At 52.2% G+C, this 24,145-nt stretch overlaps 1 protein-coding gene across 19 annotated transcripts in view; it reads left to right on the top strand.

Annotated features, from left to right (window-relative positions):
* The window catches only part of LOC135406692 (transcription factor 4-like), a 117,893-nt gene extending 93,866 nt beyond the window's left edge, over nt 1–24,027 (top strand). For 14 of the 19 annotated variants that reach the window (XM_064641064.1, XM_064641063.1, XM_064641062.1 and 11 more), the window contains 12 exons: nt 8,142–8,247; nt 8,778–8,911; nt 9,577–9,709; nt 10,570–10,637; nt 11,489–11,567; nt 12,970–13,046; nt 14,862–15,059; nt 18,027–18,162; nt 19,072–19,234; nt 20,166–20,395; nt 20,635–20,775; nt 21,995–24,027. In XM_064641064.1, the coding sequence (XP_064497134.1) occupies nt 8,142–8,247; nt 8,778–8,911; nt 9,577–9,709; nt 10,570–10,637; nt 11,489–11,567; nt 12,970–13,046; nt 14,862–15,059; nt 18,027–18,162; nt 19,072–19,234; nt 20,166–20,395; nt 20,635–20,771 (1,461 nt within the window). In that variant the 3' untranslated portion in view covers nt 20,772–20,775; nt 21,995–24,027. The remainder of the gene's footprint in view (nt 1–8,141; nt 8,248–8,777; nt 8,912–9,576; nt 9,710–10,569; nt 10,638–11,488; nt 11,568–12,969; nt 13,047–14,861; nt 15,060–18,026; nt 18,163–19,071; nt 19,235–20,165; nt 20,396–20,634; nt 20,776–21,994) is intronic. The other 5 variants (XM_064641058.1, XM_064641072.1, XM_064641056.1 and 2 more) reach the window with 4 other exon arrangements.
* Nucleotides 24,028–24,145: the final 118 nt, after the last annotated feature.

The raw sequence follows: 24,145 nt of genomic DNA, 5'->3' as shown, positions 1-24,145 counted from the left end.
GGGTTTGCAGGGATGAAGATCTCTCATCCCTGGTGGAGGAATGAGTTTGCTTCCATACCATGGGATCAGTGGGAATTTAACCCTTTCCCTCCCCATCTCAGTCCAGGCTCTCCTGGGATATCCTCCCACAAAGTTCCTGGGAGCAGCAAGTTCTCCTGGAGAACTTTGGATCCCAATTTTTGGAATATTTCTGTATCCACATGCCAAATCTGGTTCATCCCCGTATTTCCTTTATGCGAGGAATTCCTCCAGCTAGTGTTGCATAAACTGGGAATTCCATCAGCCTCTGGCTCTGGGATAAGACACACTGGAAAAACCCCGTCACAACTTTCCCTTGGGATAATTCCATTCCCGGAACCTCATTCCTAGCCCTTAAAAATTCCCTTTCATCTGGAAGCAAAGTCTCCCAGCCCTTCTTTTCCCGGAGCTGCTGGGCACCGGGAGATAACGGCTCCAGCAGCTGCTCCATCCCGGAGCTCGGGATGCTTCACACACTCCGTGCTTTTTCCCGGGTAATTATGGTGTGAAGAGGCGCGTTCGGTTGTTCCCTTTGGTTCCTGGTATGCAAATTCCCGCTTTTTAACTTCGGGAGGCCAATTTGCATTAATATTTCGGTTTCCTATGGAAAAAAAACACCCTCATCCCCCCGCTCCCCCCCTCATCCCAACAAGTGCATCTTAATGAGGAAAAGAAACGTCGGGAAAAATAAAAGATATGGAGCTCATTAAAGGCCTTTCAGTGAAATGTGGGATCGGCTGCCAAAAATCATTAGATGGAATGAATCAAACGGGATTGGGGCCGGCAGCGAGGCCTGTTCGCATCTGTGGGGTTCAAACCCCTGATCCATAAAACAGGAATTTTGGGGGCTCTTATTTCCTGGGTTTTTTTTAAATCCTCAGCTTTTCCATGCCTGACTCTAAGCAGGGATCATGGAATTGTTAGGGTTGGAAAAGGCCTTTAAGATCATCAGTCCCACTGTGGGATTAAATCCCTCCATTTATAGGATCCTCTGGAATGTTAAACCCCAGAAACACTACCTTGCAATGGATATTTTGTTCCCAAATGCCATCCCAGAGCCCGGTTTTCCAGCTGGTTTTGCATTGGCAGGAAGTTTTCCCCTCACGACCTTGAACCAGAAGCCGAAGGGACACTGAGGGATCGCAGCATTCCCACAGATCTCCGGCAATTCTCCCGGTCGTGGGGGACCTTTTTATAGGCTTTTCCAGAGTTTTCCAGTATTTGGGATGCCTGTGAGTATAAACCCTTGAGTTTTCCCAAATTGAGGATATCTGTGTTATAAAACCCCCACGGACACATCAGGGGCTGTCACTGCTCCCTCATCCCAGGAAACTGCTGGATTTCCAACCAGGTTGCTCCCAAAAATCCCCTTTTCCCGGGAGACACCTTTCCCACGTGTTCCCTCCTCCAGCAGCTTTTTCATTTCAAAACAAATCCAAATTTTTTTAACATTAATCCACTTTCCCCCCAGTGTTTTAGTGCGCTAACACTCGATCCCGAGGCAGCTCCTTCTCCCGGCTGACGGAAGGCAAGGATGGGGTTAAGGAATTCTTTCCATCCTTGCTCCCGAACCTAATGGAGCTTAATGAGCGGTCAATTAAACCCGAATCCTGGCTTTGATCGGCCCCCCTTCGGAAGGGGCTCCCTTTGGTGGGCTCCCACCATCTTGAATTCCTCGGGAAGCAGGAGCATAAACAAGTTTGGAGCCGCTTCTTTGGGAAGTGCTCGGTGCTTGCTTTCTGTTCCCGGCCTTTTTCCCTCTTTTTCCTCAGAGCCCTCCAAAGGGGATTTTTCCCCCCAGAATGCTGCTCCTCGCTTTACTCCTTGCCCTAATCCCTATTTTCTCTCTGGGAATTTTCAGGAATAATGTGCATTTTAGCTTTTTATTTCCTGTTTTATTGGTTTGTTTTTTTTTTTGCAAAATAGGGGTTTAAAACTGGGACCAACCCTTGGCGTTGCTGGGAGAGCCCCTGGAGCAGCAGCCCCGAGTTGTGGTGACACCGACTGGCAAGAATTTTAATATTTAGGGAATATCTGGGGCCCTTCAGAAGCAAATTGGATCCAGAAATCAGGATCAAAATCCTGGGGGGTTTTGGGATTTCAAGCCCAGCTTTAAATCCAACTGGAACAGGGAGAAACAAAGCAGGGTTTAAATTGATGTCAAGCTTTGGAGCAGCAAAATTTGCTTTGGAATGAGGAGAAGCCGGTTGGGATCTCTAAAATATATATATTGTTATAGGATATAATCAGGTTTATATTTATTCCTGCCTTGCCTGGAACTGCCGTTATTGAAACAGCAATATTCCTGTTTTGATTAATTAAATAGTTATTAGTTAATTAATTTTAGCTGCAAAACTCGGAAGGAAAATGATTTTGGGGGTTTTTTTGGTGTTTTGTTTGAATGATTTGATTTGAATTCGACTTTTGTTCGGCCCAGCCTTTCCCAGTTCTCTGCGTGCGGCTCCGACTGGGAACGGCTCCAGCTTCCCAGTGTAAGGGTTATTTTTAATTCCTGCCCATTCCCACATGACCGAGTTTAAGCCGGAGTCAAACTCGAGCCTAAATCGCCGTCTTAACCCCCCGAGTTTCCCTTGGTGGTGTTTAAACCCGGAATATTCCCGATAATCTTGGTATTCATTGATTTTACTCCAAACCCTGTGGTGCCGAAATCTCTCCAGCTGCTTTTCCAGTGATTCATCCCCAGAAATTCCAGTGGTTTGAGCTTGTGAGGGATTTTTGGAAGCTTAGTTCTGCGGGATTTAGGCAGAGCTTAAAGCGGGAGCCTCCTTGCATCCCACATTTGCTGTCCTGGTGTTTGCTAAAGCGGAAATCATCCTCAAAAAAGTGGGAATAAGTAACTTGTGTGTTTTCCAGCTGCTTTTCCCTCGCTACAGGCTCTGATCGTGGCAGGGAACGGCCTCGGCTGGGTTTTATCTTTCCTTAAATGACACCTTTTCCAGCTTTTCCGGGTGAGAATCCGAGGCCTGAGTGATAATGAAGGGAAAATTTCCAGCTGGAAAAGAGGGAAAAGTCGCTGCTGTAAGTGCCTCTCGGCCTTCCCGGGCGCCACATCCCTGAAGGGCTGATTAGGCCGGAATAATTGGGGCTGATAGCGGGAGGAAGACAGCAATTCCAGGTAATTAGAGATAATTTCTTTTCCTGGAACTTGGGGCTGTCTCCCTGGATCAGAGGAGGGTTTGCCGATGGATTTATTAACGGATCCCGACGTCTCTGCTGACGGAGAAATCGAACGGTCGCTTCCCTCGGTGTTCGGCACCTGGAAGTGCCGGAGCCACGTTCCCGCCCTTCCCGGACCAGAGGGAATTTGTGCTGAGGGCACGGCTCGGGATTCATCCCCCGGGGTGGGGTTGAGGTGCTGGGCTTGGAACAGGACCCGCCTCTTCCTAAAAATCTGACTCTGGGAAGGTTCAGCCCAGTTTGGGATCCTTTCTGCTCATCAGACTTTCATTTCATGGGATTGTGGGATCAGGAAGTGCCTTGGATGGGAAGGTACCAGAAGGATCATCTTGTTCCACCCCACGCCTTCCGCAGACCAGGTTGCTCCAAGCCTTATCCTTGGACAGTCCCAGGGATGGGGCAGCCAATTCCAACACCGTGGAAAGGGTGCCCAGGGCAGGGATGGAGTCTCCATTCCTGCAGGGATTTAGGTTGGACATGAGGGAAAATTCCTGCCTGGAAAGGGTTTCCAGACCTGGAAGAGGCTGCTCAGGGCAGGGATGGAGTCCCCATTCCTGCAGGGATTTATTTAGGTTGGACATGAGGGAAAATTCCTGCCTGGAAAGGGTTGGCCAGCCCTGGCAGGGGTGGATCCAATCTCCTCACCCATTCCTTGGTGTTTTCCTCTTGTCATTCCTCTCGCTCTCTGTTTTCCTTCCCTAATCCCTGTTGGAAGTGTCATGCTGGGACCATTCAGCGAGCTCAGCCTCCTGGTTTTCCAGGATCCCAGAATTAGGGATGTGTTGGAGCAGAATCCACTTGAGCTGGCTGGGGGGTGATTTTGCTCCTGGACTGCTTTGGGAATGACCTTGGATGGAGAAATCAATCCAGGCTGGACAAGGCTTGGAGCAACCTGGGAGAGTGGAAGGTGTCCTTACAGAACGAGATGGGCTTTCCAAGCCCAACCATTCCATGATCTTGTGAAGGATCAGGAAGCAATCAGAGTGTGGCTGGAAAAGCTGCGGCTCTGGGCCGTTCCTGTTGCTTTTCCAGCCGTGTCCTGCTGCGCAGGGATGACATCAGGGCAGAATTTTTTTCTTCCCTCTCTAATTTCCTTGACCCCTTTTTAACTCCGGGCGTTTCCGAGCGCAGAGCTCGGCCTTCCCATCTGGAAAACATTTGAGCCAGCAGGATCTGCGGCTTTGGAGGATCCCGGAGAGTGAGAGAAGGGAGGAAAAGTCAGGCAGCTGATGTTCGGGGGGTGCTGGGATGGCATTCCGGGGGGGAGCGGAGAATCCCGGGATGGGGGAAATGGAAGGATCATCTCATTCCCAGCCCACACGTCTTCCATAGTCCAGGTTATTCCAAGCTGACCCTGGGCACTTCCAGGGATGGGGCAGCCACCGCTTCTCTTGGAATTCCATCCCAGTCCCTCACGACTCTCCCAGCCAGGAATTCCCAGTGCTGGTGAGGGACTTGGAATGAGGACCTGGAGGGACAGGACGCAGGGAATGGCTTCCAGATGGGTTAGGTGGGATATTGGGAAGGAATTCCTGGCTGGGAGGGCGGTGAGAGACCGGGATGGAATTCCCAGAGAAGCTGTGGCTGCCCCTGGATCCCTGGAAGTGTCCAAGGGCAGGTTGGAATAACCTGGGCTATGGAAGGTGTCCCTGCCCAGAGAACTGGATGATCCTTCAATCCCTTCCACCCCAGAGCATTCCATGCTTGTGATAATCCCAGGATTAAACCTGCGATCCCGGGAGGTTCACTGTGTGCCGGACAACCGGCTCCAGCGGCAATTCCAGGGTTCTGGAGTGCTTTGGGTGTGCTGATCCCAGCCTTCTCCGCCCCCTGTGCCGGACAGGTGCTTTTCCTTCCCGCTCCACTTGTTTTCCCACTGCACTCGGCAGGGCCTGGAATCTCATCCTGCTCCGGGCTCCGGGGTTTTTTTTTCCATGTGCTGCTCTGCGCTGGAGCTCAGCTGCTCCCAATTACCTTTGCTGGCCCTGGGAGTGTTTGTGCCGGGAGAAGGCTCTGGAAGCGCCGACATCTGGTTGGGATTGGGGCCCTCGCAGGTCGGGCCGAGGTGGGTGGGTGCCTTTTCCTTCCGGCCCCTTCCAGCCCGCGCCGGGAATGCGCTTCCCTGGCTTTTCATCCGCGCCCGCCGCCCCCGCGGCCCGCTCCTCTTCCTCTCCCCCCGCTCCCCCGGACACATGTGGCCCAAATTAAGGGACCTGCTGTTGGAAAAGCACTGGAAACCTGGAGCGGGTTGGGGAGGGAGGGTTACTTTGGGGATTTTCATTGAAAATGAGGGAATTTCACACTGAAATGAGGGAATTTTGCACTGAACTGAGGGATTTCGTCCCAAGCCAGATGGGGAAGAGCGAGGACAGCACGGAGCGTGTCCCTCAGGGGTTGGAAAGGAGGAAAAATGGGATTTAGAGAGTATTTTTTTAATTACTATTGGAGTTTTCCCCCCGTCTTGTTTGTCCGTGTGGGTGCAGCATTCCCGGGCTCCGGAGGCCGGAGCGGGAAGAACGAGGCCTGTCGTGACCAGGGAAGTTGTGGCACAAAGGGCAGGTGACCGGTGGGAGGATCCAAGGGAACAGCTGGAGCTGTGGCAGGGGATAGGCTGGATTTTGGGATAAGGTTCCCCACGAGGTGGTCAGGCACTGGAACAGGGAAGTGCTCACGGCACTGTCATTCCAGGAGCCTTTGGACAACGCTCCCAGGTGGGATTTTAGAGTTGTCCTCACGGGGCCAGGAGTTGGGACTCTATAATTCTTAATTTTCCAGCTGGGTTGGGTTCCCAAACACCTGCAGCTGTTCCAGGGTGGATCCCGGAGGCATCTCCTGGTGCTTGGTGATTCCCACCGGAGACGGATATCCCACTCCCGGTTCACCTGGTAGCTGATAGGACTTCTCAAGGCTCTTCATCCTTAATTTGGGAAGCTTTGAATCCCCAAGACACTGGGGTCCATCCAGCAGGAGCACTCCAGGATGCTCAGATGGAAGCAAACCCAGGCTCCATCCCCAGGAATTTAAAGAAAAGGTGTTTGGGATTTGCTCCCAAAATGGCTCCAGTGTGGTGGGATTTGCTCCGGAATGGCGTGTTTTTCCGGGATCATTCTTCACCATCTCCAACCTCCCGGGTGAGTCAGGGAGTTGCTAAATTCGGGTTTTCCAGATGGATATTGATGTCCCCAGATCCAGATTTGCCATCAAATTGGGAATGAGGCTGGGATGGATGGATGGATGGAGAACCATGGAATGGTTGGGGTTGGAAGGGATTTTGAGGATCAGCGCTTCCACTGGGAAGGGACACCTCCCACCAGGATGCTGCAAGCTGGCCTGGGACAATTCCAGGGATGGAGATATGCTGGGGAGGCCCTGGCGCAGATTCCCAAAGACTTCCATCTCTGGTAAGTGTCCACGTCCGGGTTGGAATAACCTGGTCTGTGGAAGGTGTCTCTGCCCATGGAATGGGATGATCCTTAAAATCCCTTCCACCCCCAGCTGTCCTGGAATTCTGTGGTGCCTCCCACCGTCTCTCAGGCTTTTCCAAAGCCTCTTCCCTGTATCCCTGACCCTCCCTCTCTGGGATGAGGAGAGCACCTGGAGCCTCATTCCCAAATCCTGAGCAGGCAGCAGGATTTGGTGTTCCGTGCAGTGCATCCATGCCCTTAATCCCAAGAAATGGTGGCATGGGAATGGAACTTCCTCTCCCGTGATCCTGGTGCCTTGGGTGGTGTCTCATCCCAGCCGGAATCTCCCGCTCCATGATCCGGGATCTGGTGGGCGCAGAGTGTTGCCTCTTGATTTACCCATCCAAAGTCTCCAGCTTTCCTGGGATTCACTCCCACTTCTTTCCTTTGGAGCGTTGGCCCCACCACGGAGCCACTGCTGAAATTCCCAACCCTCCGGATGTGCCGCCCGGGATGCGCCTCCAGGAACTCCAGTGGGATGTCCCTCCGCATCCCACCCCCTGCCCCTGCTCTCCCTGGTTTTGGGGGGGTTCTGTGGAGAGGAGCCTTTTCAGCCCCGGGGTCTCTTCCAGCTGCACTTCCCTGGATTTCTCTTCCCTATTCTCCGCGAATGCCGGGAGCGGGCGTGGTGCCAACTCCTGGGAGCTGCTGCCGCTTCAAAATGGAGGCAGGAAGGGATCCATTTTCATCCAGGAGATGACAGGGATTCAGCCTTCCCGACCATCTGGAGAGCGGGAGTGGCAGGAATCCATCCCACCCTGCGCAACACCTTCCCTGCATCCAGCCGGCCTGGCTCGGGGGATCCGGCCTTCAAATTCCCTCTGGAGCTCAGAGGGAGAATTCCAGTGGCTGGGCTCTGGTGACTTAGGGAAAACTGGGAGTGAGGAGTGTTTGGCACCCGCTCCCGGCTTTTTGTAGGGATGACTTGAGTCGTTCCGGGGAGAGGCGGAGTTTTCCCCCCTGGAGTGTCCCCGTGCTGTGTTGGTGGTCTCGTGCTGCTCCAGCTTTTTCAGACTCCTTTCAGGCTGGATCCCTGGGAATTTCGTATCCCGGCATAACACCATAATTCCACGTTGCCAGTACCGGCGCGGTCGGAAAATTAACGTGTGTCCAGCTGAAAGCCGGGAATTTTGGAGCAGTTTCAGTTGTGTGCCAAGGTGGGCAAAGGCCACATGCTTTCATCCCAAAAGAACTCCTCATTGTTCCCAGTTCCTGTTTATTTTAAGCTCCGGGAGGCTCGAGGAGGAACATATGTCCATCTGCTGCCTAATTGGATTTACAGAACCCAGACTTGGACAAATATTCCCGCTCCAAGCTGGAAAATGTCAGCCCGGAGCTGCTTTTGAAGCTGGGAATTGACTTTCCAGTCACCCGGGTTTTGCATTCTGGGGGGATTGGGAAGGGATTTCACCGGAAAACTCGATTTTGAGGGCTAAAGGAGCCTTTTTTTTTTTTCCCCAGGTTTATGCTCCCTCAGCCAGTACTGCCGACTACAACAGGGATTCTCCGGGTTATCCCTCCTCCAAACCAGCAGCCAGCACTTTTCCCAGCTCCTTCTTCATGCAAGGTAGGAAGGAAACAGATTTTCCAGCTTTTTTTCTCCAGGTTTATATTTAATTTGTCCGTAGCTGAGCCATTTTGGGATCGTTTCCCTAAAAGCCCTGTCTCCATATCCCTGTTTCCCTGCACGTGGAATTAGAGCTATGGGGTTAAAATGAGGCTGAATCCTGAATTTTTCCAGGTCTTGCTGCTTCCAGGTTGTCATGATTACATGGAAATCCAAAGGAATTTGGGATAAATTAACTGATAACATTCCCAGAGTTGGGAATTCCGTGAAGGAATTTTTTCCTAATCCTTTTCATTTATTATCACCCCAAGAGCTCTGAAGCTCCTCTGGAATTCCAGAGCTGGAGATTACCAGGATTCTAATGATATATCAAAGATTTACCCTTGGAAGTGTCCGAGGCCAGGCTGGATGGGCTGGGAGCAACCCGGGATGGTGGGAGGTGTCTCTGCCCGTGGATTAGACGGTGTGGGATGTGCCTTCCGCGCCAAAGCGCTCCACGATTCCCTGATTCCCTGATTCCTGTCTTGCAGATGGCCACCACAGCAGCGACCCCTGGAGCTCCTCCAGCGGGATGAACCAGCCTGGCTACGGGGGAATGCTGGGCAACTCTTCCCACATTCCCCAGTCCAGCAGCTACTGCAGCCTCCACCCGCACGACCGCTTGGTGAGGATCCCGGGGAAGGGACAGCGGGACGGGATGGGGGCTTCCCAGAGAATCCATGGCTGCTCCAGCCCTGCAAGTGCCCAAGGCTGGAGCAACCCACGACAAGGGGTGGGATTGGAGGATCCTTAAAATCCCTTTCAACCCAACCCATTTTAGTGCTGGGACACTCCCAGGGCTGGGATCTCCAACCTGGAGGTGTTGGAGCAGGTCCAGAGGAGGCCACGGAGAGGCTCCGAGGGCTGGAGCCCCTCTGCCCTGGAGCCAGGCTGGGAGAGCTGGGAATATCCACCTGGAGAAGAGAAGGCTCTAGGGAAACCTCAGAGCCCCTTCCAGGGCCTAAAGGGGCTCCAGGAGAGCTGGAGAGGGACTTGGGATGAGGACCTGGAAGGACAGGACATAGGGAATGGCTTCCCACTGGGTTAGATGGGATATTGGGAAGGAATTCCTGGCTGGGAGGGTGGGGAGGGGCTGGGCTGGAATTCCCAGAGAAGCTGTGGCTGCCCCATCCCTGGGAGTGTCCAGGTTGGAATAACCTGGGCTATGGAAGGTGTCCCTGTCTATGGGACCAGATGATCCTAAAAATCCCTTCCAACCGCCCTCGGGGCACCACGAGCAGCGTCCCACCCTCTTTGTAATCCCAGCATTCCCTGTTTTTCTCGGCACAGAGCTACCCATCCCACTCCTCAGCCGACATCAACTCCAGTCTTCCTCCGATGTCCACGTTCCACCGGAGCGGGACCAACCATTACAGCGCCTCGTCCTGCACCCCCCCGGCCAACGGCACCGACTCCATCCTGGGTGAGCCCCGGGAGCAGCGCTGGGAGTCACCGCTGGCGCAGCCCGGGAATGGTTAAAGACGGGAAATGAGAACCCCCTGTTTGGTCTCTCCGGGAGCGATTCCGTGATGAAGTGACGGGGAAATGGGGACACATGGTTCGGATTACACACGTGATTCCGTGCGGGATGGCGGAGCGGCACTAATGCCGGAGGAATGGAGGGTGGGGTCGACCAGCAACAGATGGACGTGGGGGTTTTTTTAGGATCTGGGAACAAAGGAGGAACTAAACCAGGCTCAGAGGCCGAGTTCTCCCAGGGGTTGTGGATTCCTGGTCCCTGGAATTGTGCCAGGGCTTGGAGTTAGGCTGGTGGAAGGTGTCCCTGCCCATGGAACGGGATGAGCCATGAGCTTCCCAATGTGGAGGATCTTCCCGGTGCCTTGCTGCCTCCTGGCTTGGCTTTTCCAGGCTGGAATATCCCTGTTTTTGAGTTCCTGCCCTGAAGGAACCACCCTCTGCCATCCTTTCCTCCTTGAGGGACTTGCCAGGTCTCTGCTCCCTTCTTGGGGCTCTTTCCCAATCCCTGGAAGTGTCCAAGGCCAGGTTGGAGCAACCTGGTCTCGTGGAAGCTTTCCCAGCCCATTAACGGTTGGAATGATGATCCCTGTGGTCCCTTTCCAACCCAAGCCATTCCATAAGACTGGGAAAAAAAATCTCTAATAGAGTCAAGTGAGGCTGAATTAAATTAAAAGTGACTCTTCTCTAATTAAAAGCAATTAAATAACAAATTAATTAAATAAACGAATTCCTGAAGGTGGAGCAGGAGTAGGAATTTTGGGATGTTCCCCTGGCTGGTTTTACATGGAATTTTTTGCCTTGCAGCCAACAGAGGAAGTGGGGCAGCGGGAAGTTCGCAGACTGGTGATGCCCTGGGGAAAGCACTCGCCTCTGTAAGGAAACATTTACTTTGGAATTCCCATGTTGACCCCTTGGGAAGGGAATTTGAGTCCCAGTTCTCCAGCTGGAGTTGCTGGAGATGAGCAGCAGATTGCCCCCCTGGAGCCCGTGCCGGCTGGAATGGGGGATAATCAGGGAAAGGGGGTGTTGGGAAAGCTTTAGAGGGAATTTTAGGGTAGGATAAGAGTGGAAAGAGGAGAAGGCTTGAGGTGTGCCAAGTCCATCCCACTTTTCCACGGGAGAGGGAACCCAGCAGTAGGAATGACTCCTGCACTCCCAGACCACCCTCCAACAGGATTCCTTTGGAAATCCCTGGAGGTTCTCTCTGTTCTATGGCAGCTCCACCTCTCCAGTTCATGTGGTGGCTGTTAAAGGCAGCAGTTCCCATGTTTTTCTGGGATAACTGGACGCAGCGCTTCCCAGCTCCCACTGGGATATTCCCGCCCTGTTCCCGCTATCCCAGTGGCACTGGCTGCCCTTTAACCAGGACCATCCCTATTATTTTCTGGGCACAGTGGGTTCCTTTGAGTTCTCATGACACTCGTTCATAAAATGAAGTCGAGACAATAAAATGGTGTCGGAGCCGATCCCTGAAATCCCAATCCCCGGAGTCCCTTCCCGAGGGACTCGGTGTCCAGCTTCCTCCTCTCCTGTGCATCAAAGAGCTGACTGGCACAGCCGAGAGGCTTTCAACTCTCCTGGAATTAATTGACTGGATCGGAAGGAATTTTCCAGCCTGTCCTGCTTTCATTGAAATGAATGGAATGCATAAGAATTCCAAGCTTTTTTTTTGTCTGGATCGGGTTGTGACGGCTTTAGATTAATTGTGTATCATCTTTTAAAGATCTATTCTCCAGATCACACCAACAACAGCTTTTCATCAAATCCTTCAACTCCTGTTGGTTCTCCCCCTTCTCTCTCAGGTATTGTTATGATTCTATTTTACGGAACGGGTCCTCCTAAGGTGGGTTTTTTTTGGGAAGAGATCCCTACCCGAGCTCAGACCGGGGTGTCCCGCCTCGGTGTCCTGCCTCTGGTGCAGAGAGAAGGTTGTTGCAGCTCCCAGTGTATGTGTCTCCCAGAATATCCCAGGTTATCCCTGTGGAGCTTCCTGCACCTCAGGGACATCCCCCAGGAACGGCAGGGCGATGGTTTGGAGCTAAGTCCGGGCAGTTGGATTTTAGGAAGGTTTTTTTAGGATCAGGGAGGTAAAACACTGACACAGGTTGTCCAGAGGAGCTGCTCCATCCCTGGATTTCTCCAGGGCCAGGCTGGACAAGACTTGGAGCAATGTGGGATAGTGGGAGGTGTCCCAGGGTTGGACTGAATGACCTTTAGAGGTCCCTTCCAACCCAGTCCATTCCATGATTTTGTGATCCTGGACTTTATTGGAATATTTGCATCCTTTCCCCAAATCCCTAGGCCTGGGGTTGTTCTCATGAGCATCAGGAGGTGGAAATAGTCCTCGGACTGGCATTCCCAGTTTTTAATCTGTGACCCTTTTCCAGCTGGCTCCTCCTCCCAGCAGCACATCCTACCTCCCTGAAGATCCCACTTGGAGCCCGGGTGTAATCCAAGATCCCTTGGATACCGATTAACTCACTGGGAATCCGGAGACGGAGCTGAGGCCACCGTGTCTCTGTAGGGCAGGGAAAAGTGGGATCATCCCTTGCTCTCCATGGGGAGCTCCTGATCCTCTCACGTGTTGTCCCACTTCCCAGACATTCCTTTGGAGAAGAGGGATGGACCCTTTGGGAAGGAGGGATGGTCAGGGCAGGTCCAGGAGGGCGCCACACCCACCTTCATCCTGCAAAATTGAGATGAAACCTATGGAAGTGACAGAGGGACCACCTGACCTGGCTTGGGGGGTCCCACACCCCCAAAAACAACTTCCCACCCTTATTTTCCCTGGAATTACCCCAAAATTTAGAAGGGACTGTGTGTCTCCTTCCTTTCCCTATGGAAGGGGCTGAGCCAGAGGGAGAATTCCCTGATAATTTGGGCTGTGCTGCTTCCCAGTGGGAAATAGGGATAACCCAGGGTCAAACCAGTATAGAAAATTAGGGAATAGAAGTGGATTGAAGGAAGAGCTGGAATTGTTTCCTTGGCAAGCTCCTGGAGAGCAGGAATCCCTTTTCCTCCCAGCGCCGTGAGGCCGAGTTTGAGCTCCAAGTGCAGGAGTTCCGCCGAGGCTCCCGCAGAGGAGCGCCTTGGGAAGCTCCGACTCGGCACAGGCCATTCCCACGCCTCGGAAAAAGCGTCCCAGAAAAGTCGGGAACGTTGCGCTCGCTGAGTTCCAACGGTAACTCCGATTTTACTTATTAGCAGGAACAGCTGTTTGGTCTAGGAATGGAGGTCAAGCGGCATCATCTCCCAATTATGAAGGTCCCTTACACTCCCTGGTATGTTCCAACCGGTGACCTCCTTCCTGCGGGAATTCCTTGCGTTCAGTGATGTCGTGCTCCATCCGCCGCTTCCTCCCATGCAGGTTTTGCGCGCCCGGAGCGGCCCCGGAAGTCTCATCCCTGCGGAAGTCGCGTGGTGGAGCCGGGGCGGGGAGGGTTGGAGGTGTTCCCGAGAGGGAAAGGGGGTGTTGGGATCTGCTGGAAAGGGGGTGAGGAGCAGGAAAGAGGGTGAGGAGGGAGATGGGGGGAACGGATGGATGGGTGGATGGATGGGAGTAGGAAGATGTGGTGGACTCAGGATGGTGCATCCGTGAGTCCTGTGGGGTGAGGGAGAGGATGGTCAAGGATCCTCATGGAATGAGGGAGATGATGGTCAGAGATCCCCATGGAATGAGGGAGGTGATGGTGAGGGATTTTCTCCTCGTGGAATGACAGAGATGATGGTCTGGGGTCCCTATGGAGTGAGAGAGATGACGGTGAGGATTCTCTCCGTGGGGAATGAGGAAGGTGATGGTCAGGGGTCTTCTCCTCATGGAATGAGGGAGATGATGGTCAGGAGTCCCCTGGAATGAGGGAGGTGATGGTCAGGGATCCCCATGGAATGAGGGATGTGATGGTCAGGGGTCTCCTGGAGTGAGGGAGATGGTGGTCCTGGTCCTCTCCCTGCAGAGTGGTGGAAGTGATGGTGAGGGGTCTCTGTGCGGTGATGGAGATGATGGTGCTGGTCCTGTCCCCACGGACCAAGGGAAGGGATGGTCTCCGTTGGAAGTATCGGGAAGTTTACTGGAGTCAGGAATTAGGATGGGCTGGTTTTTCACCCCAGTCCAGAAATCCTTGTGCTGATGGAAGCCAGTGTTTCCAGGCTTTCCTGTGGAGGTTCTGGAGAGCAGGGGATGGCTGGGGGCTTTGCTGAGGAGCTCCAGCAGCTCTGCCTGGTTCCCTTGGCAGCTCAGGGTCCTGGGGAGGTTCCACAGCTCTTGAGATTGTCCCGTTGGGATTCTCCAGCATCTGGAGACTTGGGGACTGTCCTGGTGAAGTTCCAGGTTCTCCAGAACTTAGAAAGTGTCCTATTGAGGTTCCAGGTTCTCCAGCGCTTGGGAAGTGTCCTGTTGAGGTTCCTTAGCCCCTGGGAACTTCAGGACTGTGCTGTTGAGGTTCTGCAGCACCTGGAGACTTGGGAAGTGTCCTGGTGAGGTTCCAGATTCTCCAGCACTTGGGAAGTGTTCTGTTGAGATTCTTTGGCCCCTGGGGACTCGGGAAATGTCCTGTTGAGGTTCCCCATCCCTTGGGAGCTCCAACCTGTAGGGATTAAACCCCCGTGGCTGCAGGACCTGGTAGTTCCTCCTCCTCTCCGTGTGTGATCCTGGGATTATTTGAGCGGGGAGGAAAATGGCAGCAAAACCTCTTTGTTTCTTTCCTTCTCCTGCTTTTCTTTTTGATTTTCCTTTGGAATTTTCAGTTTTTGAATCCTTCTTTTACCTCGCTCTCACTCCAGCTCTGCTGAGACCTGGAGGGCGAATGCTGTCCTGGCCTGATTCATGTTCATGAGGAATCATTGAACCTGTTTTGCCCATGAAAATCAAAGCTGGACTCGTTAACATTCCTTAGGGCTCAATACTCCCCGGGGTTCAACCTTCCCTAGGGTGTGGCATTGCCTAGGGAAGCAAACCCGTTCCTTAAGAGAAAAAAAATCCAAGGAAAACCTAGCAAATCCAAGGATAATAAGGTGGAAGCACAAGGGGCTGAGCAGGGAGGCCTGGCTGTATCCTGGGGCGGGCTCCTCACACCATTCCCACTTTTCCCACCCCGCAGCAGAGCCGGATCGAGGACCGGCTGGAGCGGCTGGACGACGCCATCCACGTGCTGCGGAACCACGCGGTGGGAGCGGCGCCCATGGCCGGGGCCCACGGGGACATGCACGGGCTGCTGGGCGCCCACAACGGTGCCATGGCCGGGCTGGGCGCCGGCTACGGCACCGGGCTGCTCTCGGCAAACCGCCACTCCATCATGGTGAGCGGGCACGGCCGGGGGGGGCCGGCGGGAGCGTCCCGGTGGGAGAGGAGCAGCCTGGTGGGGCGGGAGTGGCTCGGGGGAAATGGGAGCGGCCCAGGGGGGCGGGAGTATCCCATTGGGATGGGATGATCCGACTGGTGTAGGATGATCCCAGTGGAAGCTGCCTCATAGGAATGGGAGAATCCCAATGGGATGGGAACATCCCATTGGGGCAGGAGTGTCCCAGTGGGAGCTGCTCCATGGCAATGGGAACATCCAAGTGGGACAGGAACATCCCAGTGGTACAGGCGAATCCCAGTGGGGCAGGAGAATCCCAGCAAGATCTGTTCCATGAGAATGGGAGCATCCCAGTGGGACAGGAGCAGCTCAGTGGGACAGGAGCAGCTCAGTGGGACAGGAGTATCCCAGTGGGAGCTGCCCCATGGCAGGAGAATCCTAGTGGGATCTGCCCCATGGCAGCGGGTCAGGAGCATCCCAATGGGGCAGGAGAATCCCAGTAACAGCTGCTTCATGGGAATGAGAGCATCCAGGTGGAACAGGAACATCCCATTGGGACAGGAGCATCCCACTGGGGCAGGAGAATCCCAGTGGGACAGGAGCATCCCAATAAGAGCTGTTTCATGGGAATGGGAATATCCCAGTGGGACAGGAGAATCCCGGTGAGGCAGGTGGATCTCAGCAAGAGCTTCTCCATAGAATTGGGAGCATCCCAGTGGGACAGGAGAATTCCAGTGGGGTGCGTGTATCCCGGTGGGACAGGAGTATCCCAGTGAGAGCTGCTCCATGAGAATGGGAGAATCCGAGTGGGGCAGGAGCAGCCCAGTAAGAGCTGCTCCATGGGAATGGGAGCATCCCAGTGGAATAGGAACATCCTGTTCTCTGGGACAGGAGAATCCAGCTGGGGTAAGAGAATTCCAGTGGGGCAGGAGCAGCCCAGTAAGAGCTGCTCCATGGGAATGGGAGCATCCCAGTGGAATAGGAACATCCTGTTCTCTGGGACAGGAGAATCCAGCTGGGGTAAGAGAATTCCAGTGGGGCAGGAGCAGCCCAGTAAGAGCTGCTCCATGGGAATGGGAGCATCCCAGTGGAATTTTCTGTAGATACAAAGGGATTTTTCTATAGGAAAAAAAGGGAGTTTTCTGTTGGGAAAAAAAAAGGAGTTTTGTGGCAAAAAAGGTTTGGGTTTTTTTTTTCTTGGAGAAAAAGGGAGTTTTCTGTTGGAACCAAAGTTTCCTGTGGAAAAAAGCTTCTGAACTTTGCCTTTTCCCTGCTTTCATTCCCCTCTCCGGGTGTTTTTTTTGGTGCTGATTAAATCCTTTCCTTCCCTTTTGATCTTATTTATAGCCCGGCCAGCACTCATCTGGCAACTATTATGGGATGGCGGGCACATGAAAGGGCCGGGGAATGGACTCATTTGGAATACACACATCCAACGGGATGGGATGGATTTGCTGGGGGGGTTAAGCCAGGTTTAGCTGGGCTTGGCTTTGGAATCGGGCCTATCTCAGCCCTGGGTTAACACACAGCACCCTTTCAATTCCCTGCTGGATTTATCCTGTGGGATAAAGGACAAGGAATGTTGCTGTGGTGGTACCGGCATTGGGAAGTTTGGGGGTGGAAGGGGATGGGCTTGGGGTCCTTCCCAATCCAGATGAGTCTGGGATGAGGGAGCAGCTTCCTGGTGGGAATGTAGTGGCAGTGACCCCCATTCCTCCTGGATTTCTATTCCTCCTGGATCCCATTTCCTCCTGGTCTTGGGGGCCTGGATCCCAATTCCTCCTGGTTTTGAGGGCCTGGATCCCAATATCTCCTGGACCCCAATTTCTCCTCATCCTGGAGGCCCAAATCCCAGTTTTTCCTGTCCCCTCCCAGTTCCTCCTGGATTCCAATTCCTCCTGTCCCCGCTAATTCCTCTTGGTCATTCCTTCCTTGCCTCCATCACCCCTTTTCCTTAGGGAAGGTGGAACCCTGAGCTGGCAGGGAGGTATCCCTTTGGATTTGGGATTGGGTGGTTAATAAATCCCTGTGGATGTGTCTCCTGATGTCGGGAATGCAGTGACACAGGGAACATCAGGGGCTGTCAGGAGGCTGAGCCACCATTCCGAGTGCGCTGCCAACTCGCGATTCCCGACGGATTTCCTGGCTCCAGGGAGAAATTGTGAAGCCCCCAATTAAACAGATGGGCCTGGAGATAATTGTCAGCTGTGCTGGAGAGGGGACAGATGGGAAGGAATCCGGGAGGCACCTTGGGAATGGGAATGACATTTTACCTGCCCAAGTGTCTGTCACGGCCATGGACCATCTGTGCCCTCCGTGAGGAGCATCCCAGGGCCGGGGCTCATCCCGAGGGATCTGGGGGCTTGGGCTTCCTGAGATTTCCCTTTTTGGGAAGTTGAGAGCTGGATTTTATCATTGGTTGTGGCTGCCCCATCCCTGGAATATCCAAGGCCGAGTTGGACAGGGCTTGGAGCAAACTGGGATAGTGAGTGTCCCTGCCCATGGCAGGGGGTGGAATGGGATGATCCTTAAAGTCCCTTCCAACCCAAACCATTCCAGGATTCCATGACTTAAACCCAGTGCCTTTGGCACCTCCAAGCCTCAGTGGCAGAGAAGGGTTCTCCCAAATCCCAAACTTTGGGATTGAAGCCCTGGAAGAGGCTGCTCAGGGCGGGGGTGGAATCCCCATTCCTGGAGGGATTTCAAATCCATGTGGATGTGGCACTTGGGGACATGGCCTTAGAGGCCTTTCCCAACCTAAATAATTCCCTATTCCAACGAAAAGCTTTTGGATAAACAGCTCAGAATTCCCCCCTTGCAAAACCTCTGCACCAAGTCTTTCCTCCTCAAATCCCAGCGGAATTCTACACCCGTTTGGTGGGCGAGGAGCATTGAGAGCCTCAGGGGTTTTCCTGAGCCCGCGGGCGGAATTCCAGAGGTGTCCTGAGGGCTGCCCATGTCCTGCAGGTGGGAGCGCACCGGGAGGACGGGGTGAGCCTCCGCGGGAGCCACTCGCTCGTGCCCAACCAGGTGCCCGTCCCGCAGCTTCCCGTCCAGTCAGCCACGTCCCCGGACCTGAACCCGCCCCAGGATCCTTACAGGGGTGAGTGGACATTCCCGCATCCCTGTTGGAATGGTGCTCTGGCGGGACTCTTCAGTGAGCTCAGCCTTGTGGTTGTCCAGGATCCAGGAACTGGGGGGTTGGCTTGGAGTGAAATCCACCTGCGATCCCTGAGCTGGCTGGGGGGTGGTGGTTGCTCTTGGAATGAGCTGGGAATGAGCTGGGATGGGTAAGGGCTTGGAGCAACCTGGTCTTGCAGAAGGTGCTCATGGAATAGGGGTTGGAATGAGATGGTCCTTAAAATCCCTTCCAACACAAACCATTCCATGATCTGGGATGGATAAAACCTAGGCCAGGGCTTGGAGCAACCTAGTCCAGTGGAAGGTGTCCCAGCCCATGGAAGAAGGGTTGGAATGAGGTGATCCTTAAATCCTTTCCAAGCCAAACTGGCCAGGTTGGAGCAGCCTGGGCTAGTGGGAAATGTCCCTGCCCATGGCAGGGGTTTGGAATAAGCTGATCCATAAAATCCCTTCATCCCAAACCTTTCCATGGTTCTATGATCCCAGGAAGTGTTCAGGGCCAGGTTGGAGCAACCTGGGCTAGTGGAAGGTGTTCCAGCCCATGGAAGAACTGTTGGAATGAGGTGATCCTTAAAATCCCTTCCATCCCAAACCATTCCATGATTCTGTTATCCCTGGAAGTGTCCAAGGCCAGGTTGGACAGGGCTTGGAGCAACCTGTGGGAGGTGCCCATGGAAGAGGGGTTGGAATGAGAGGATCCCTAAAATCCCTTCCAAGCCAAACCAGCCAGGCTGGAATAACCTGGGCTAGTGGGAAGTGTCCCTTCCCATGGCAGGGCTTTGGAATGAGCTGATCCATAAAATCCCTTCTGACCCAACCCATCCCACCACTCGGGTGCCCTTCCTGACCCGCCCTCCCCATTTTCCTGCAGGAATCCCGACAGGACTGCAAGGCCAGAGCGTCTCGTCGGGCAGCTCCGAGATCAAATCCGACGATGAGGGCGACGAGAACCTCCAGGACGCCAAGTCTTCGGAGGACAAGAAACTGGAGGATGACAAGAAGGATATCAAATCCATTACTAGGTCAAGATCTAGGTAACGGGAGAAACAGTGTCGCTTCATTTAATTCCTGCGTGGATTTCGATGAAGTGAACGGAACAGGCGGAATCGCGGAGCGCCTGGCCCGGCAGGACCCGCCACTTTTGGGGGACCTGCGCTCCAGGATGGCCTCCCATTCCAACAATTCCCAAATTTGGCCACTGAGAAATGATGTTAGGCCAAAATCAATCGATTAGGCTCTTAGCCCTCTCATCCCATGCTTCCAAATTGGAATACGGTTGGATTTGCTTTGCTTTTCTGTATTATTTGTCATTCCCAGTCCTTGATTGCTGTAAATTCCGAGGGTTTGGAGCCTTAGTAAATTCTGAACGGATTTTTGGGAAGTTTAGAGCTGGATTTTATCATTGGCTGGGGCTGCCCAATCCCTGGCATGTCCAAGGCCAGGTTGGACAGGGCTTGGAGCAACCTGGGATAGTGGAAGTGTCCCTGCCCATGATGGCAGAATGGGATGAGCTTTAAGCTCCCTCCCAACCCAAACTGTTCCAAGATTCCACGATTTAAACCCAGAAACCTTTGGCACCTCCAACCACCCTCAGTGGCAAAGGGTTCTCCCAAATCCCAAACTTCGGGATTAAAGCCCTAGGAGAGGCTGCCCAGGGCAGGGGTGGAATCCCCATTCCTGGAGGGATTTTAAGCCGTGTGGATGTGGCACTTGGGGACATGGGCTGGTGTTGGACCCCATGGCCTCAGAGGCCTTTTCCAACCTAAGTAATCCCCTATTGCAACAAAAAGCTTTGGATAAACAGCTCAGAATTCTCACCTTGCAAAGCCTCCACACCAAACCCTTCCTCCTCAAATCCCCGGCCCAGCTTTGGTTGGAACAACGAGTGGCTCGGGAATTCTTGACTGTGGAGCTTCTGGCCGATTGCCCGCCGTTCGAAAATGCCGTGTGCCTTCCGTCCCGCAGCAATAATGACGACGAGGACCTGACCCCGGAGCAGAAGGCGGAGCGGGAGAAGGAGCGGCGCATGGCCAACAACGCACGGGAGCGGCTGCGCGTGCGTGACATCAACGAGGCCTTCAAGGAGCTGGGCCGCATGGTGCAGCTCCACCTCAAGAGTGACAAGCCCCAGACCAAGCTCCTCATCCTCCACCAGGCCGTGGCCGTCATCCTCAGCCTGGAGCAGCAGGTCCGAGGTCAGTCCCGCGGGCGGCGCCTGGGAACTCTGGAGTGGTGGGAATCTGTGGTCTCAGGGGGCTTTTCCAACCTCAAGGGGCTGAGAATAGGGGTGGTTGAGTGCCATGATGAGACCATAGGGATGTTTGAGCTCTCCAAGGTGGAAATTGGGATGTTGGAGTTCCATGATGGGAAAATAGGGATGTTGGAGTTCCATGATCTGAAAATGGGGATGTTGGATGTCTCCTTTCCCTCACAGAACGGAATCTGAATCCAAAGGCTGCGTGCCTGAAAAGAAGGGAAGAAGAGAAGGTCTCCTCGGATCCGCCCCCGCTGTCCCTGGCAGGACCCCACCCTGGGATGGGAGATGCCTCCAATCACATGGGACAGATGTAAAAAGGTAGGATTGGGATCAGTCACTTCCGGGATGGACCATTCCCACATATTCCCTGTGGGGAGGGATCATTGTCCTGAGTTGGAGGTGACCACAAGGATCGTCCAGTCCAACTCCTGGCCCCTGGACAACCTCAAAATCCCACCGTGTCCAAACGCTTCTGGATTCCCTGGGAATGGGGATTCCAGTGCCCAGCAACTCTCTGGATGAAGATCTTTTCTCTAAATTCCAACCTGACCCTGCCCTGGTGCAGCTCCAGGATGTTTCCGTGGGTCTCATCGCTGGGCACCCGAGGGAATGGTGGGAAGTGGGTCAGGAGAGGGTGAGGTTGGATATGGGGGATGGATGTTAGGGTTGGAATTAGGGATGGATATTACTGTTGGATGTTGGGAATGGATATTAGGGATGGATATTGGAGTTGGATATCAGGGCTGGATATTAGGGTTGGAAATTAGGGATGGATAGTACTGTTGGATATTGGAGTTGGATAATAGGATTGGCTATTAGGGATGGATATTAGGGATGGGTATTTAGGTTGGATATTAGGGATGGGTATTTAGGTTGGATATTAGGGCTGGAAATTAGGGATGGATATTAGGTATGGATATTAATGTTGGATATTTGGGTTGGATGTTAGGACTGGATGGCAGGGTATTTTGAATGGATACTGGGCTTGGATATTAGGGATGTATAGCAGGGTTGGATATAAGGATTGGATATTAGGGATGGATATTAGGGATGCATATTAGGGTTGAATATTAGGGTTGGAAATTAGGGATGGATAGTAATGGATATTTGGGTTGGAGAGTAGGGCTGGATATTAGGGCTGGATTTAGGTATGAATATTGCTGTTGGATGTCAGGTTTGGATTTTAGGGATGGATATTGAGTTTGGATATTGGGGTTGGATATCAGGGTTTGAGATCAGGATTGGATATCAGGGGTGGATATTAGGGTTGGATGTTAGGACTAGAATTAGGGATGGATATTACTGTTGGATATTAGGGCTGGAAATTAGAGTTGGATAATAGGGCTGGGATTAGGGATGGATAGTAACAGATATTTGGGATGGATATCAGGGTTGAAATCAAGGTTGGATATTCAGGATGCTCTGACCCTTCTCAAGGGACTTTTGGGGCCCTTGATTCCCAGGGCAGTTTCCTGGGAAGAGGGTGGACCAAACTCCTGCCTCCCCCTTCTGATGGGCCCTTTCCCTTCTCCCACAGGTCCAAGTCGCCGTGTTCCTGCCCGGAAAAGCGAGAGACCACTTCCTTATCCGCTGTATTCTCTTAAATCCCACAGAAACACTTCTCCTTGCGAAACCCCTTTGTTTTGTAAGATAAGACAAGTCTGAGCAGTTCTGAATCCCAGACGCAAGAGATTCCAGCATTCCCGAGGGAAAAAAAAACCACAAAAAACCCACGGAACCCAACGAGAAAAAAATGAAACAAAAAAGTGCAACTTTTGGAGGGATGACTCTCTTTGAACATATCAAGCAGAATGTCCAACTTGGAATTCCGAGACTGAATGGCAATCTTTTTCCACACTGTGGGACAATGCATTTGTGCCTAAAATTCCTTGGTTTTTTTTGGGTTTTTTTGGGTTTGAGGTTTTTTTTTTCGGTTTTGTTTTTGGGGTTTTTTTTTTTTTTTTGGTGGTTTTTCGGTGGTGGTTGTTTTTTTCTTTTTGGTTTTTTTTTTTTTGGTTTTTTTTTGGACAAAAAAAACAAAAAAGGGAAAAAAAAACCATAAAAAAAAAAAGAAAAAAAAACCAAACAAAACAAAGAATTTGTAAAAGCCTGAGGATTTAAAAAAAAATATTTAATTTAAAAACAAACAAACAAAAAAAAAAGGTAAACTTGCAATAATGATAAAAAGTGTACTTCTGAAGAGGGGAAAAACGAGACAAAAAATGAGGGAAAACGACGGAAAATGAGTTTTTTTTGTTTTGGGGGTTGGTGTTTCTGCTCTTTATCTGCCGGAATGAGATATTTCCAAAATATTCCTGAAACCAGCAAAAACGTCCCAACGAAACGAAACGGAAAAAAAATAGAACCTGAGAATTTTAGCCATTCCTTAGGGTAGGAGAAACAGATGGATCTTATAGACCTATGACAAATATATATATATATAAATATATATATAAATCTATATGAGAAATTTAGTGGAGATGATGGGTAAGGTTTTGTTCCTTCGGTTCCGACTTTTTTATTTTGGCTCCTGTAAAAAAAAAAAGGGAAAAAAAAAGGAAAAAACCACAACAAAATTAAAAAAAAAAAAGGAGAATAGGATTAACTTTTTTAAGAAAAAAAAAGACAAAAAGAGAGCTTTTCCTGTAAATACGGAATTTTTCGAGGGGGGAATTCTCCCCCTTCTTTTCCTTGTTTTTTTTTTTTATTATCGTTATTTTTGGGTTTTCCCCATTTTCCTGGAGCCTGGAGTGCCGACTCCACGCCAAGCGGGTGGAACCACCGGCCCCGCCGTTGCTTCTCATCCATAACAAATTTCCTGGGATTTTAGGGGGCAGAGGGTGGGGGTGGGAAATTTAAAAATACAAACAAAAAAACAAACAAAAAAAAGCCAGATTTGGGCCCCGTTTTTTCCCGGGATTTTCCGAGGTGCAAGGTTAGGATGCTACAATGTTACCACTGTGCCTTCCAATGTTTCTCCATCGGCAAAACATCCCATCCTCCGAGTGGCTGATTCCGCGTTCCCTCTTTGTGTAGCGATTCCAGGGGCTGGGAGGGGGAGGGGAGGGAGGGGGGAATTCCAAGGAGTGGGATGGATCGACTCCATGTGCGGACTTTCCCCCCCCCGTCGTTTTCCTCGTTTCCGAGTGGATTTTTTCCCCCCGAGCGCCTCATTTTTGTTGTTGTTTTTTTTTTTCCGTGGGAAATGCCAATTTTTTGGGTCCTAACGAGCCTTATGAGTCCTAAAGCATTAAGTTGCACTTTGTCCAGGAGGGGGTTGATTCCCGGAATTCTCTGGCCAGTACAAAGGAAGTTTTTCCCGACCACGCCGCCGGTGGCACCGCAGCTCCGAAGTCTCGGCACAACCTGACTTCCAGAGTGACTCCCAATCCTGAGTGACTTTGGTGTACAGAACCACGCCAGTGCTCATTAAATATTTATCAGCATCCCTTTCCGTCTCCAATCCCATTTTTTTCCCAGCCCGGCGTGGCTTTCCAATCCAACCCTCCCCCTCCCCCTTTGTCCGAGTCAAATTCCCGCTGAATAAACGCCATAAATCCATCCCCGAAACGGTCTAAACGTTCCATCTGTTCTCCTGGTTTGCCAGTTTTCCAGAGGCCTGGGAACAAAAACAAACCAACCAACCACAGACAAAAAGAGAGACGTTTGTACATTTTATGCAACAAAA

This window comes from Pseudopipra pipra, chromosome Z (genome assembly GCF_036250125.1).
Source record: "Pseudopipra pipra isolate bDixPip1 chromosome Z, bDixPip1.hap1, whole genome shotgun sequence".
In the NCBI taxonomy this organism is placed as follows: domain Eukaryota; kingdom Metazoa; phylum Chordata; class Aves; order Passeriformes; family Pipridae; genus Pseudopipra; species Pseudopipra pipra.
The sequence above is the reverse complement of the archived record's forward strand: the minus strand, read 5'-3'. Positions and strand labels throughout refer to the sequence as shown.